Source organism: Lacerta agilis, chromosome 2 (genome assembly GCF_009819535.1).
Source record: "Lacerta agilis isolate rLacAgi1 chromosome 2, rLacAgi1.pri, whole genome shotgun sequence".
Lineage (NCBI taxonomy): Eukaryota > Metazoa > Chordata > Lepidosauria > Squamata > Lacertidae > Lacerta > Lacerta agilis.
This window is the reverse complement of record NC_046313.1, coordinates 167,020-182,212: the sequence shown is the minus strand read 5'-3', so window position 1 is coordinate 182,212 and position 15,193 is coordinate 167,020. Positions and strand designations below refer to the sequence as shown.

Genomic DNA, 15,193 nt, shown 5'->3' with positions numbered 1-15,193 from the left:
GCGGTTGCTCCAATCCCCGAAAACACTGGCGCTGTCTCGGAACCGAAACAGCTCCCGACTAAACGGAATGGCGCTCACACCGGAAGTCCGCCTGCCAGCGATTTAATTGCCACTCCCGTTTGGCCATTTTCTGGGCCTGTTTGTATGCTGTTTTAGCCTGGGAGTAGGCTGGAGGTAAAGTAGAAGCACCAGAAAGTTTATATTCCTTATATATAGTACGTAGACGGAGTCTGGCTTGTTTACAGGAGGAGTTGAACCAAGAGGCGCCAAGTTTAAAATCCTTATTACCACTATACACAGATGAATTAAAAAAACAAGTTAAAACTCCTGTCAGGCAGTCCTATGTCCGGCTGGACCCCAAGAAGTTCTTTTTGGATAAAATCTGCATATCTTTGGGCAAGGGCGGGAGACCATTTAGTCGCCCTTATTTTGGTAGTCGGCTCCTCGTTCACCCAGATTGGATGGGAACGCTTAGTCAGCTGCCAGTCAACACATAACTTAACTATCAGAGGTAGATGGTCACTGAATTGAGCATTATCAATTTTGAAGAGGGCAACATTCAGAAATAGATCTCGAGAAACCAAAACATAATCTAGGACACTATTTGATTTTGGTCCCGGTATATCAGGAGGACATCTGCCGTTTAATATTATTAAATTTAGGCGAGTGGCAATCTGATAAAGTATCACTCCTGCTTCATTAGCCTTTACATCCTTAGAAATTCTTGGGGGGGGGATATGGTCTAAATCATAGTTTTGAGAACCGGGGTCAACCCACCATTTGGACTTTATAAGAGCCTCCCGATTTGAGGCTATGCGGGCATTCAAATCGCCTCCTATAATAGATCGAACATTTGGAAACTTGAGATAACCGGATAGTAAAAAATCTTCTAGGGATTCCCATCTAGAAGTGAGTTCAGCAATTAACCCTCCTGGAGGAAGATAAACATTTGTAATCAGTAAAGAAAACTTTCCTCCAGAGATCAGCCCAGTAAGGGCATAAGGCGGTAAGGCATGCACAAGGGAGAGTTTTGCCTGTAGTTTAAGAGATATGCCAATTATGAGACCTCCCTTAGGGCGGCCACCTTTCAATGAAGGGCTAGCAGGTAGAGATATAAGCTCAAAACCATTTATCACAAGTTCCTCCTCCACCCAGGTTTCTTGTAATAAAATAATGGGAAAGGAATTTATATATTTTTGGAATTCTGGATCTGATTTTTTACTTTTCCACCCCACAATGTTCCAACTTAATATTGAAGGCTGAAAATTCCCAGCTCTTTCTAACTGTCATTTGGAAGGTTGGCTCAAATTTGATACAGGAAGGAATGGGGCAGCAAAGAAATCAGTTATTTTCCTCTGATGAACCGCCCCCCCCCCCCCGTCGATACTGTATAGGAGGATTGCCAATATTGTCTAGCTGTTGATCCTGGCCGCTTATTCTGTTAGGGGTGGATCCTTGGGCGGAAAAGGCCGCCTTTTCCAGAGAAGTTTGGTGGGCCGACTTGTGCAACCCAATTGGCACGGCAGATGTTTGTCCTCTCTGGGGGTCTGCTGCTAGTCTTCTGGACTACTTGATTTATATGACCTGTTGGATCTTCAGTCAGTTCCATCTCTGGTCTTGCTATTAAGTCCATGTTTCTCCACAATGAAGAATAAGACTGGGAGAGTGGACTATTTGGGAGAGTTGACAAAATTTTCTCTTCTCTTGGTTGATCGTTGCTATATGAAAGTTCCAGGTCCAGCATCGAGTAATGGGTGGAAGGGGATTTGTCCAGCTGTAATATGTCATGAGCACCTTCTTCAGGTATGTTTGACAAGGGCGGATCGTGTAGATCTATTAGAAGTAAGGAGGGTTGTTCTACTTGAAGGAAGGGGCCAGTGGTTACTTCTTGGAGTTGTACCTTATCCTCCATTGCCGACGTACATTTGGGATTAGTTATTTCAAGTTCCATATGATCTGGTTCCTCTGGGATATAGTGTTCGCTCTTTGAAGACGGTCTGCTACTGAGCTTCCTGACAAGCTGGAGTTTAAGTGAGTCCAGCCTATCAATAATCTCTTTTTGTTCCGTCTCTGGTAAATCAGCAAAGGAGGCAATAAGTTCAATTTCTTCTGGTGGCGTCAGGCCAGTTTCCACAGAATCACTGTTCTTTATTTGAGGGGTGGAGGCCACATAGCTCTGCTCCTGTATCAGAACACCCAGTTCGTCATCCATTGGTGTTTCAGGATTGGATGGTTTTGAGATCTCTTTAGATATTTCCTTCAACAATAGAGGTTTAAGTGTAGAATCTATAAAGACTCTCGTTGGTGTTATCCCACGACGTGACAAAAATATTTTCCTTCATATTATGATGGAGGGAATTCTTGTAGATTGAAATGCAAGAAGCACTCTCTGGGATCTGCGATGGTGGGCAAGGGGGAGGACTGCACAGAGGTCTATTTGTGATACCGCAATGTTTAAGAGCGCCCTCAGGAGCTCCTTGGCTCCACCCAAAGTTCGCCATCTTGAGTCCCCATTTTGAATAGTTAGACCAACTTTCCTTGTTTGGAGAATCAAGGATTGATGGTCTACTTGGAGGTTAAGGTTGTATTTGAATTTGTCAGTATGTTTGTTATTTAAGGGTAAACACCTTGTCCACATTTTCTCCCCTTTCTCACCTGGTACCTTGACACAGGTTGACAATGGAGTAGTAACTAGCTTTTGTTGTAAGCCATGCAACTGGGAGGAAAGGCCATCAGTTCTTTTGAATATACAATGCAGGGTATTGATTATTAGATGTAGCTGTTCAAATGTCATATGATTATCCGTGCCAAGGTCCGATTCCTCCTTCCGAGGAGGGCTGTCTCTGTTACTGTTGGTCACAATGCTTGTTATCTGAGGCATAATTTGCTCTTCATCTTTAAGTGCTGGCATGGAGTCAATCAAGGGATTGAAGCGGTTCCGAGTTTCTACTGCATAAGTACATTTCAGTAAGTTTCTCCCTTCTTTAAAGTGGCATGAATCAGCCCTTGTTTGTTTAGATCTCGGGAGGGAAGAGGGCAGTGTCTCCTCGAGGTCTCTAGGACGTTTCCCGTATCCCATAATTCGGATTTACAAAAGAAAGAGTGTGAGTTACATATAGCTTTTGTGCCTTAAGGCACTTGGTGACTCAGCGTTTCTCTTCTGAGGTCAGCTTTCCTTTGCCGAGGGATGTTTTTGGCCTTGTTTCAAAAGCCCCAGGGCATTTGAGACAGTTCGCAGGCAGGTAGGGTCTCAGCTGCATACCAGATGGAGCTGGTAGACAGCTGCCTGGACACAGAATTGACCTGGGCCTCCATGGACAGCACTTAATGAAAGAATACAATAAAACACTGGTGTATTCTGAAGGGCCTTCTAGGCTTTGAGAAACTGCTTGGACCCATGTTTTCTAGGCGCAAGTGCAAGTCTGAGCGAGCCTATAGTGCAAAGGGCAAATGTGAAATGTGTCAAGAGCAGTGCACCAGCATCCTAGCTCAAGTAACTTTGGCAGTCCAGCCCATGTGAAGCTGGTGAAGATTGGCTAAATGAGGGAGGTGCTGGGCATGATGTTCCAGATTGGTTGATAAAGCCCTGCTAGATCTGCAAATGAGGCTTAAGCAGGCAATCAAACCCGTCTTTCCTGCCTGTTGAGTAAGGTGATGTCTACAAACTGATGAAATGTTAATTAATCTGTTTGTAACATTTTAGCAATTAAATCTGAACTCTAAAGTGAGAGAGGCAGGAGAGGATCGTGACTTCCATAACAAGCAAGTGGATCTGGGGCAGAATTGATTAAACCATAGAACAAGGGGGACCTGGACCCAAAATGTTCCACTATGCAGCGCTCCCTATCCACTCTCTGATTCTTTCCAGCACTTTGTTTTCTCTATTTTCCTCAGTTAGCATTCCTTGCCTACTGAGCATGTTCAGTTCTTGTCAGCTTGCTTCTTTTCCTTTTTCTTCTTCTACAAACTTGGGTTTCACAGAACACAATGGAACAGTTCCCTTATTGGGGAAAAGTTTCACTTCTGAGCTTTTTAGTTTAAGGAAATGGCAAGGAAGGATTTATACCTGCTTCCTGTTGCACCGTGTTTTCCTGGCACAGGTCTGGGCTTCAAAGCTCTGTGTCTGAGCAGGTCTTTTTGTCCTGGTGTTTTCTTGGAAAAAAACACATTTCACTGTGGAATTGGAGCAAATGGCAATCTGTGGAAAACCTGACTGACAAAATATGCTTGGACAAACCCAGACCTGTGCCTAGAAATGCAGCACAAAAGGCAGTCTGGAGGAGCACTTCAAGGCAACATGATAGAAGAGTGTAAAATTATCCATGGCTTGGATCAATTGGGGAGAGAAAAGCTCCCCCTCCCCATAGCACTAGAACTTGTGAACATCCAATGAAGCCGAATGCTGAGGGATTCAGGGCAGGTAAAAGAAAGTCCATGCAGCCCAGTGTTAAACTGTGGAATGTTCTCCCTTAGGAGGCAAGGATGGCCACTAACCTGAATGGCTTCAGAAGAGGGTTAGAGTAACCAATTCATGGAGCAGAAGGCTTTCAGTGACACAATGGTTGGAGGCAGCAGATCTCTGAATGCCAGTTGCTGGAAACTGCAGCAGGGAAGAGGCCTCTTGTGCTCAGGGGCTGCTTTGGTGCTTCCCACAACTATCTTGTGGGCCACTGTGAGAGCAGGACACTGGACTAGGTGGGCCACTGGCCTGACCCAGCAGACTCTTCCAATGCTCTTAAGCTGATATAATACCCTCTTGTAGCCATTGTGGCTACAAAAGGACCAGTGGTCAGAGAACTGAAACCCGCAACAAAATGTTGTGGTGCAGGGTGTTAAGGATTCCAAGCATTCCATTATTTCCAAATTGCCAGGTTTCCTGTTTCTCTTCCCAGCAGTGCATGAGCATTCAATGCCACTCAGCATGCTCGGTCCAACTTCCCTCTGTGGGAATATGCTTGAGTGCTCCCGCGCACAGCCGCCATTAGCGGCAGACAAGCCTGCTTCGCGCGGCTGCCAATTAGCCACGAACGAGCCTGCTGCGTCTGGCACGCAGTGAAAGAAGACGCAGCGCGATCTGTCAGGCACAGCACTGTGCAGGTCTGAGAAAAGTGCGGCAGGAAATGCTCTAATTATAACGCTCCAGAGCTGTTTCCCGCCAGGAAATACTTGAATGTGTATTGTTGTCATTGGTTGTCTGTAAGGTTACGTCATAAAAATAGTTGTAAATAAAAGTCCCCGCCTGGGTGCGAGCAGGGGATTCGTCTGCTGTTATCTGAGTGCACCAGATACCCGGCTTCAGTCTTTCATTTCTCCTGCGTCTCCTGTTCCTTCTGTGATCTCCATTCCTTTGATCTAGCGACCTCTGCTGCCTTTTACCTTAAAGTCCTCTATCTCTCTTCACACTCACGATCTTCTTCAGTTGCTGGAATAGGCTTCTCCAACATCCCTCTGAGCTGCTTTTGGGGGGGGCAGAGGCGGAGCTAGCAGTTCTGGCACCTGGAGCGGCACACATGCTGTGCACCTGGGGGCGGGGCGAGCATCCCAGGGGGGCGCCTCAGGGATGACACCAGGGGTGGGCCACACACCCCACACACCCCTTCCTCCACCAGTGGGGGGTCCCTTCCCCTGAGGGTTTCTTCCCCTAAAGATTCGTTGTACTTCTGCAAAACCGAGGGTATCTTGAGTCAGTGGTATATTGCGGGGCACAACCAGGGCCCCCCACTACAGGCTCCCTGCCAAGCTCCTACTGCCTTCCAGAGCTGTGAAGAGGCAATTCATGCCCAGCCTGATATTCAGAAGCATCAGTGCCTCCAAGTATGAAGACAGAGCAGCCATAGTTATTGACCATTTTTACACAATTCAAACTCCAGCAAATCCTCCTAAAGGATTTCATGTGCTTGGTGTTCTGAAAATCAAGGAGTTGGTTTTTGAAAGGTAGGGGTTTAAACCACTGAGCCTAGGGCTTGCTGATCAGAAGGTCAGTGGTTTGAATCCCTGTGATGGGGTGAGCTCCCGTGGCTCAGTCCCAGCTCCTGCGCACCTAGCAGTTCAAAAGCACGTCAAAAAGTGCAAGTCGATAAATAGGTACCACTCCAGCGGGAAGGTAAACGGCGTTTCCGTGCGCTGCTCTGGTTTTCCAGAAGCAGCTTTGTCATGCTGGCCACATGACCCGGAAGCTGTACACCAGCTCCTTCGGCCAGTAACACGAGATGACCGCTGTAACCCCAGAGTCGGACACAACTGGACCTAATGGTCCTTTACCTTTAACCTCCCCAAACAGAAGATAAGTGCACCTGTGTGTTGAAAGTGGGCTGCTCTTTTGAAGAACTGGGATTCAGTTGTGGTGCTTCTGTAGCAGAAGTCCTTCCATATACCTTTAAATCCACCAATGCTGTGACAGATGAGCCAGCCATAGCTCCTCTTGCTGGTCCTTCCATCCACCCCCTTCCCTCACCCACTTTAGTTATCAGGCAGAGAGGGGGAGGACATTCAAATCTAGAAGGGAATGGGTGGGGAAAACTCTGGATGCCTCTTCCTCTGCTACCTTGAGAGATTTAAATGTGCCTAAGTGTTTATGGGGGCATTCAACCACGCACCTACTCACCACCCTCCCAGGTATAAATGAGGAAGAGGGCATTTATGTGGTGGTGGCCATGCTCTGCATGCACCAACTTTTATACAATATCAGTGTATGCTGAAACCTTGTTCATCTTGGTCTTTGCTAGCTGTTGATGCTAGCTGTTGTAGAATTGTTAATGAAAGCTTGTTGGGACTTGATTTTAACTATCTTTTAAAAATTGTAGTTGTACTGTTTATACCATAATGCATCACATTGAATAACTTGAATTTGCTGTGTACACGTATATTCTCTCTCTGTGTATTTTTTTAAAAAATGTAGACACACAGAGACAGACAGAGACATTCATTTCTCAAGTTCTCAGCTGCCTTATATAACTACAGAATGTGGTAAAGATACGATGTTTCCTATCCCTTGCAGGAAAGTTCATTTTCACCATGGAGACTGAAAATCAGGAGCAGACAGAGGCATTTAACAACACTCCATGGCCCACTGTTACCCTCCCTGACTGGATGTCAGGTTTACCTGACCATCTTCTCCTTTCCAGAGTCTCAATCCCTGGTACCCATGACTCCATGAGCCTCCTTGGTGACTTGAAGATCTGCTGTCAGAGCTGGCCTCTCGAGGCTCAGCTGGCTGCTGGCATACGCTTTCTGGATATCCGCTGCAAACTAGAAGGTGGCCATTTCCTTATCTACCATGTCAACACTTTCCAGGAGGCTGATTTTTCTGAAGTTCTGAACAAGACAATGAGCTTCCTCAGGGAACACCCACAGGAGACTGTACTTATGAGGGTCAAAGAGGAACTCCCAGTTATTCCCAAAGAAGACTTTGCCCCCCGTTTGCGGCAGTATTTGGATGAAGAAGGCCAGGGCTGTGTTTGGACAAAGGAGGCCATTCCCACCTTAGGCCAGGCACGAGGCAAGGTGGTCATCTTGGAGGAACTGGAGAAAGAGGTGCTGGGAGTGCCATATGAGGAACTGAGTGTTGGCGATGCCTGGCACGTTTTCTCCGCAGAGCACAAATGGGACCAGGTTAAGGAGCACCTTAATGCAGCAGCTAATGGTGACCAAGCTGTCATGCACCTTACGTATTGCTCTGGTAATGGGCTTTTCACCAACCCTGAGGAACTAGCCAAATATATCAATCCACGCTGCTATGAGCACCTGAGGGCTCAGGCTGGGGAGGTTGTGCGCTGGGGTGTGGTGATAATGGATTTTCCTGGTACAGGACTGATTTGCACCATTGTGGAGAGTAATTTGGAGATGGGGACTGGCCACACAAACACTTAGCTTGGTAGAGGTTAGTTTTTGTTAAGAGATGTACTAAGGAAGCCAAGTTAAGGAGGGCCTAATCTATAATCACAGATATTTGCAGGCAGGTTGTGATCACCTAGTGGTGTCCAGAATCACTTTGTTTTGTCCATTATTCATTTACTACTGACTAGTCCATTTGACTTTGTTCTGTTTGCCAACATGAAGTTCAGTGAAGTGTTTTAAGGTGGGTGAGACCAGAGCTCAGTGGTAGCCCATGCTTTGCATGCAGATGTTCTCAGGTTCAATCTCTGGCCTTTCCAGGCAGAGTCCAGAAAGAGCCCTGTCTATTAAAAAGAAATGCACATGAAAAGTCATGTTTCTATACATATAATAAAAATCTAAGAATGTTGTCACACTGCAGTTCACTTGGCCAATGACTGAGGGCGCTGTGAACTACAGTATGGCAACAGCTTAGCAATAGCAGCAGAGTGGATGGGGGGGGAGGCTTTCTCCTCTTCATTTCACTCTCCCCCACTGATGACATGATGATCCTTTCAACCTTAGACACCATAAGTTAAAATGTTGAGCGCAAGGTGGATGAGACCTCCCCCTTTCCACCTCATGCTGCTGCCACTGTCACTCCAGAGCCAGTGGCTGGCTGGCTGCCACTTCTGGGTGCTTTCCATTTCCATCTCATGCCATCATGGCCTCTGGCAGGGATGGGGAATGAGGGACAGAAAGTCTTTCCTCACATTCATCACCCCATCACTTCTGAGCTCTTTATGCTGCAGTTAGCAGCACCAACTTGTCTGTGGCCAAGCAAAGTGCATGTGGTGACATTCTTAGTTTTTTATTATATGCAGTGCTTTTTTCTGGGGGGATGCAGGGGTACGCATACCCCTAAACATTCTGTGAATCTTTGTACTTTTGTCCATTTACTCAGCGGTGTAGGTAGCCGCTCAGGTGCTGGGGGCGGTGCCTGCGTCCTGCAGCTGGGGATGGGGTGCGCTGCATGGAGCCTCTCTGCCGCCTCCCCCTCAGGTGTAGGGTGACTGAGGGAGAGGCGGTGGGCAGACGTAAACACCACATTGCAGGCCCTTAAAAAAAAAACACCACTTAGATTTTTGTTATTTTGTCACTCCCCTCAGGGATGACACCCGGGACAGACCGTACCCCCACACCCCCTTCCTCTGCCACTGCATTTACTGTATTTATTTTCCCCAATTTGAACTATAAAATGGTGGTTTTCTAGAGTCAAAATGAGAGTACCCCTAAACATTTTTATAGAAAAAAGGCACTGATTATATGTATAGAAATATGAATTTTATGTGAATTTTAAGTTTGTTTGTTTGTTTGTTTGACAAGTTATTGCAGAAACCGGACAGAATGCATTTAGGAATATACGCATGAAAAAGTAGCATAGATCAGAAATGGTCTGATGCCTTATTATTCACTCTGCTCTGCCAGTCTAGGGAGTTGGTTGGGCCAGTTAAAGTCCAGAAGGTTACAGGGTTTCTAATGAAGGCAGCCAGTGGTGGAGGATATATATTCATGGGGTGACAGGGGTGAAGTTGAAAGGAAGGGGGCATTGGCTTGCTTGCTTCCCTCCTCTCTCATAGTGCAGGCTACAATCCACATCGTCAGAAACTCAATGGGACATGTCTAGGGTTGTGCAGTTAGTCTCCCATTTACTCCCAATTTATTTTGCTGCATATGTACTTGTAGACCAGGTTTAAGATATTAGCTGAGGCTAGGGATGGATCAGTTTATTCCCCCACTCCCCCACCCTGACCTTGAAACAAGATTTGTTTTTACTTAAGGTTTTTATAATGCAACAAGTTAAGCAGTTTTCGAGTAAATTATATAAAACAACCAGTTTTATAGCTTCCCATAAGAGAAAAGAAAGCAGGACTTGAACTTTCTATGCTACATTCTTACTACCATATAATACTGAGTCATGCTCAAGGTTCCCGTATTTACAAGGCCCTTAACAACTTGGGTCCAGGAGACCTTGCAGACCTTGCACCTGACTTCTCATATCCCAAACTAATCGTGACAGAAGTCCCTTTTAGAGGGCCCACAAGGCTTGGACACACAGCTTGCCTCCACCAGGAGCTGTGTTTGGTACCGTGGACCCAATTCTGTGGAATTCTCTCCCACCTGAGACCAGACAGGCCCCCTCCCTGTTGATCTGCTGGCATGTGATGAACATCTTTTTTTTTATCTCAGCAGGCAAATTTTGTGATTTTATGGTTAGTTTTATTTTTCTTTGTTTCTTTTTAACAGCAGAGAGTGACTATGGTGTTAAGCAATATATGTATTGTTGAAATATAATAAAATAATTCTTTTGGTGAAAGAGACATTTTATCTCAGCCTAAGTTACATTCACCTTCAGCAGCATGCATCCTGTTCCTATTTTCCTTCTGGACTTCTGGGGGGAAAGGCTGGCAGATCTCCATGAGAACCAAACAAACCTATAAATGGCTCAGATAGCTATTCCATCTCTGCCAGCAGCCTGCACCTCCTGCTAGTGATGCATGTTCAGATTACAGCAAGCCTTCTTCCTATCTGACCACCTAGACTTATGAATAAACATATTCAGCATGAGATGAAAACTTTGTAGTTGCTGATTCTTGATCGACAAAATGTCTAAACTTCTCAGGAAAAGAATAACGAAACAAATCAGACATCTGACAGGTAAGGAATTGAAGGGTTTAAAAGTTCTAAAGCAGGACAATGTTTCACAGGAACACAGGAAAGGCCGGAGCATACAGAGCCAGACCATTAGCCCATCTATTTCAGTCCTGTAGCCACTGACTGACAGCAGTTCTCTAGCATTTCAGGCAGGGTTCTTTCCCAGTCCTTCCTGGATATGTTGGGGACTTTGCTGGGACATTTCAGATGCAAAGCAGATGCTCTACTAATGAGCTACAATCCTTCCTCTTAGCTGCAGGAGTTGAGATTCATAAGCTACAGCTGGACTTTGCAGAGACCATTTTTCAGAATAGGCTTCAGCTGCTTTTTTGAGCCTCTCTTACTTTACTATGTTAAACTCTTCTGATAGTTGCCTGGAAGGGAAAGCAGAGAAGAAATGTGTTTGCATTGCAAACTGGGTTGAAGCAAGATCCACTTTGTGAAAATGCCTGAAAGATATTCAAGGCAGCCTTTCCCAGCTTGAGGCCAACCAAATGTTTTGGACACCAGGTTGGGGGAGCTGGGGCTAAGGACTTGCATAGCCAAACAACAATGGTGGGAATGGAGAAGGAATGCAAGGGCATACAGTTCCAGGAATTTCTTTTCAGAGCCATTGTAACTGATGGACTCTCCTTCCTCTGGCAAGTGAATGTGGTGCAAATAAAGTTTTCAAGTTTGCTTTTGACAGATTTGCATAGAGGAAGCTGAAGAATGAGGACAATAAACAGAAGCTGGATGCTTTTCTTTTTTAAAGGGGGGTTCCTACTTTACATCTACACTTTAAATGTCAAAACTTCTTTGCAAGATTGTTTCCATTTCTAATTAAAAGCTGAAGGCTGCCCTTTATCTGGTCGAAGAGTTAGCTGAACCTCTGTGGCAGTTTTGTGACAGTCATGTTGAGCCTAATGAACTGGATATTGTGCTATGGTGTCCTGATGCTCTTTGAGGAGGCTGCATGTTATATCATGAAATATTTAGAACACTTAACTTAAAAAAAATCCGGGGGGGGGGGGGGTTACACACATGCAGATGTACATGCACACACTTGTGTGTGTATGTAATAAATGCGAAAAATAAACAAAGCTGCCTGCATTTTTGGACCTTCCTTGGAGACATGGCTAAGGAACTTCTTTTGCAGGCGCGTCTCTGTGACACACTTCAAAACTGACCACTGTGTAGATATACAACACCTGTCACACCTCTCCACTGGTTATTTATTTATGTATTCACATTTATAGCTCACCTTTCTTCTAAGGAGCTCAAGGCGGGAAACAGGCTTCTCCCTCTCTCCATTCTCTCATCACAACCACTCTGTGAGGCAGGTTATGCTGAGTGATAGTGGGAGCAGTAAGATTGCTACTATTTGTACACTGCCTGCAATAATCAACCACTTCTTTAAAAAATTAATCCAAAAACATGCAGCCCTTACTCTGTTGTTGTGGGGATCTCATACATCCTACTTTAAACAAACGTCCAAATGTCTAGGTGAGTTATTTCTATAGGACAGGAATATAGGAAGTTGTCTTCTACTGAGTCAGACAAGTACTGTTTACAGCAGGGCTTCCCAAACTGAGGTCTGTTGACCACCAGCCATATGTGAGCTTCATTCAGATATTCTGTGACATATCTCTAAAGATACAATTAAAAAAAACTATACTACATCTAGTAGAGTACATTACAATTGCCATAATGAGCAGAAAAATAATTAAGACCCTATGGGGATAAAAGTCTACTACTTTGGTTGGCGTGGCTCTCCAAAGTTTCAGGCAGGTGTCTTGCCTTAACTGCAGATGCCAGGGATTGCAACTGGGATCTTCTGCATTCAAAGCAGATGCTCTACCAACTAGTTTTTTTGTTTCAGAAGAAAACATCACTTCCAAACTCTGTGTGCAGGGGGATTCCCTTTGCACTGAGGCCATGAAGAAACATAGGAAGCTGCCCTGTACTGAGTCAGACCATTGGTCCATGTAGCTCAGCATCACCCACTCTGGCTGGCAGCAGCTCTCCGGGGTTTCAGAGAGGAGACATTCTTAGCCCAATCTGGAGAATGAGCATTGAACCTTCTGCATGCAGAGCAGATGCTCTACCACTCAGCAAAGAGTCACATGATCTGGTGCTAAGCTCCCAGTCCAGATCAGGGTGCCATACATGTCCTGCTGCAAATCCGCCCCCACCCCAGCTTTTATTTGGCCTCCAATATGCTGTTTGCAGTAAAGAAATACTGCCAGCCAACTCTCACTGTTAAGTTTGTTATTTTAGTGTTGTTGTTGTTTTGCAACACTGTGTTTTTAGTCTGCATACTGCAATATCTTATATAAAAGTGAAAATTCAAAGAAAGGAAGGAAGGAAGGAAGGAGGAGTAGCTGGGGAAGGGAAGTGATTTTTGGCAGGAAACAGGTGTGGGTCCCAATCTGGGTTGTGAGCGTGGCACTAGGTGAGGGTTCCAGCCGGCTGATTTCCCTTCAGAATAAAAGTGGCCAGTTTAAGCTCCCCCCCTCCACTTTATGTTTGAATAATATCACATACCATTTGGTCCATGATTTTCCTCTGCACCCTCCAAAAAGCACTACCACCACCAAAAAACCCAAACTAGGCTTCCAAATAGCAAAAAGGGAAAAGGGTATGTAAACATTGTGGCAACTGATGATCTGGATGTCTGGTTACATCTCAACTAAGGCTGTCACCCAATGATAATGAAATCTTACTTGACTCATCAAATTTTTCTTAACTGATTAACTGATCAATTAAAACTGCATAGATTTACTTTTGACTAAAAGCGTAGTTTCAAAGGCAATCTTTGGTTGTTGCCTCTTGCTAATATTACCCTGCCTTTATTTTATCTTTGTTTCACTCTTGTACAGACTGACAGCAAGCACTGCCTGACAACTATGTAACCTAGGATGGAGCAACATGGGCAGAACAAAAGCCTGGGCGCTGATTTTTTCATGCTAGGATTTAGCACCAATGCAACCTTGCAGTCTCTCTCTTTTACCTTGTTCCTCGCCATGCATCTTATCACTCTGTCGGGACACTTGGCCATTGTGGTCATAACCTTAGTTGACCCTGCCCTCTACACCCCCATGTATTTTTTCCTGCGCAACCTGTCTTTCATTGAGGTCTGCTACACTCTGGTCATTGTACCCAAAATGTTGGCCAACCTCTTGGCCAAGAGCAGAAGAGTCCCATTGACTGCGTGTGCTGCTCAGATGTATTTCTTCATTGCCCTGGGGGGCACTGAGTGTTTTCTGTTGGCTGTGATGTCCTATGACAGATATGTGGCCATATGCAACCCATTGCGCTACGCTCTCATCATGAGCAAGAATCTCTGCATGCGACTCTTGGTGGTAGCCTGTGCCAGTGGATTCACAATCTCACTGGGACTGACCACGCTGATTTTCAGCCTACCCTTCTGTGGCTCACATGATATCAACCACTTCTTCTGTGATATCCCACCTGTGCTGTACCTGGCCTGTAGTGACACACATTTCAATGAAGTGGCCGTGTTCCTTGTCTGCGTGATGATCTTGCTCATTCCATTCCTGCTTATTCTCATTTCCTATGCATTCATAGCCAATTCCATCTTCAGGATCAAATGTTCTGAAGGCCGGAAGAAGGCCTTCTCCACCTGTTTTGCTCACCTGATTGTGGCCGTGCTCCACTATGGCTGTGCCATCTTCATTTACATCCGCCCTAAAGCTAGCTACTCCCTAGAGCAGGACAAGGTGGTCTCTTTGATCTACACCAATGTCACGCCCATGCTGTACCCCATGATTTACAGCCTCAGGAACAAGGAGGTCAAGGGAGCATTCTTGAGAATATGGGAAAGGAAATTCCCTTCCACTAAAAACTAAAGGGGCATATGCATCTTCACCTTGAAAGATTGCATGGAAGGGTTAGGGAACTGTATGGGATAGCTCCATCCAGTGCTACTGCTGTGACCCACAGCCATGCTCTCCCCCAATTTCCACATGTCTAACTCATATCTGAAGGAGTGTGCTGTTGCATGTGTTCATCCCCATCTTTCAGCCCAGACACTGAGGTCCAGCTCTGAGGGCCTGTGGCGATCACCCAAACTTAGGAATGGCATTGTGTTGTTGTTCAGTCGTTCAGTCGTGTCCGACTCTTCGTGACCCCATGGACCAGAGCACGCCAGGCACGCCTATCCTTCACTGCCTCCCGCAGTTTGGCCAAACTCATGTTAGTAGCTTCGAGAACACTGTCCAACCATCTCATCCTCTGTCGTCCCCTTCTCCTTGTGCCCTCCATCTTTCCCAACATCAGGGTCTTTTCTAGGGAGTCTTCTCTTCTCATGAGGTGGCCAAAGTACTGGAGCCTCAACTTCAGGATCTGTCCTTCTAGTGAGCACTCAGGGCTGATTTCTTTGAGAATGGATAGGTTTGATCTTCTTGCAGTCCATGGGACTCTCAAGAGTCTCCTCCAGCACCATAATTCAAAAGCATCAATTCTTCGGCGATCAGCCTTCTTTATGGTCCAGCTCTCACTTCCATACATTACTACTGGGAAATGGAATGGCATAGAAGGAGTTAAAAGGAATAACCAGTAAGAACCTTTAGGGGGCTTATGTGGGCTATATAAACCCCTCCCGGGGAAGGAAGGGGGTCTTTTGTCTTGTCTTTTGTCAGGGTCTTTGTCTTTGTCTTGGGGG

At 45.6% G+C, this 15,193-nt stretch overlaps 2 protein-coding genes across 2 annotated transcripts; both read left to right on the top strand.

The window, feature by feature from the left end:
* Positions 1-3,719: 3,719 nt before the first annotated feature.
* On the top strand, positions 3,720-8,715 carry LOC117042873 (1-phosphatidylinositol phosphodiesterase-like). The gene is made up of 2 exons (XM_033142515.1): positions 3,720-3,762; positions 6,998-8,715. Exon 2 carries the CDS (start codon positions 7,015-7,017, stop codon positions 7,867-7,869), a length of 855 nt encoding a protein of 284 aa, XP_032998406.1. The 5' UTR covers positions 3,720-3,762; positions 6,998-7,014; the 3' UTR covers positions 7,870-8,715.
* Positions 8,716-13,358: 4,643 nt separating this feature from the next.
* LOC117042872 (olfactory receptor 10K2-like) lies at positions 13,359-14,420 on the top strand. Its single transcript, XM_033142514.1, has one exon. It carries the CDS (start codon positions 13,428-13,430, stop codon positions 14,376-14,378), a length of 951 nt encoding a protein of 316 aa, XP_032998405.1. The 5' UTR covers positions 13,359-13,427; the 3' UTR covers positions 14,379-14,420.
* The last annotated feature ends 773 nt before the right edge of the window (positions 14,421-15,193 follow it).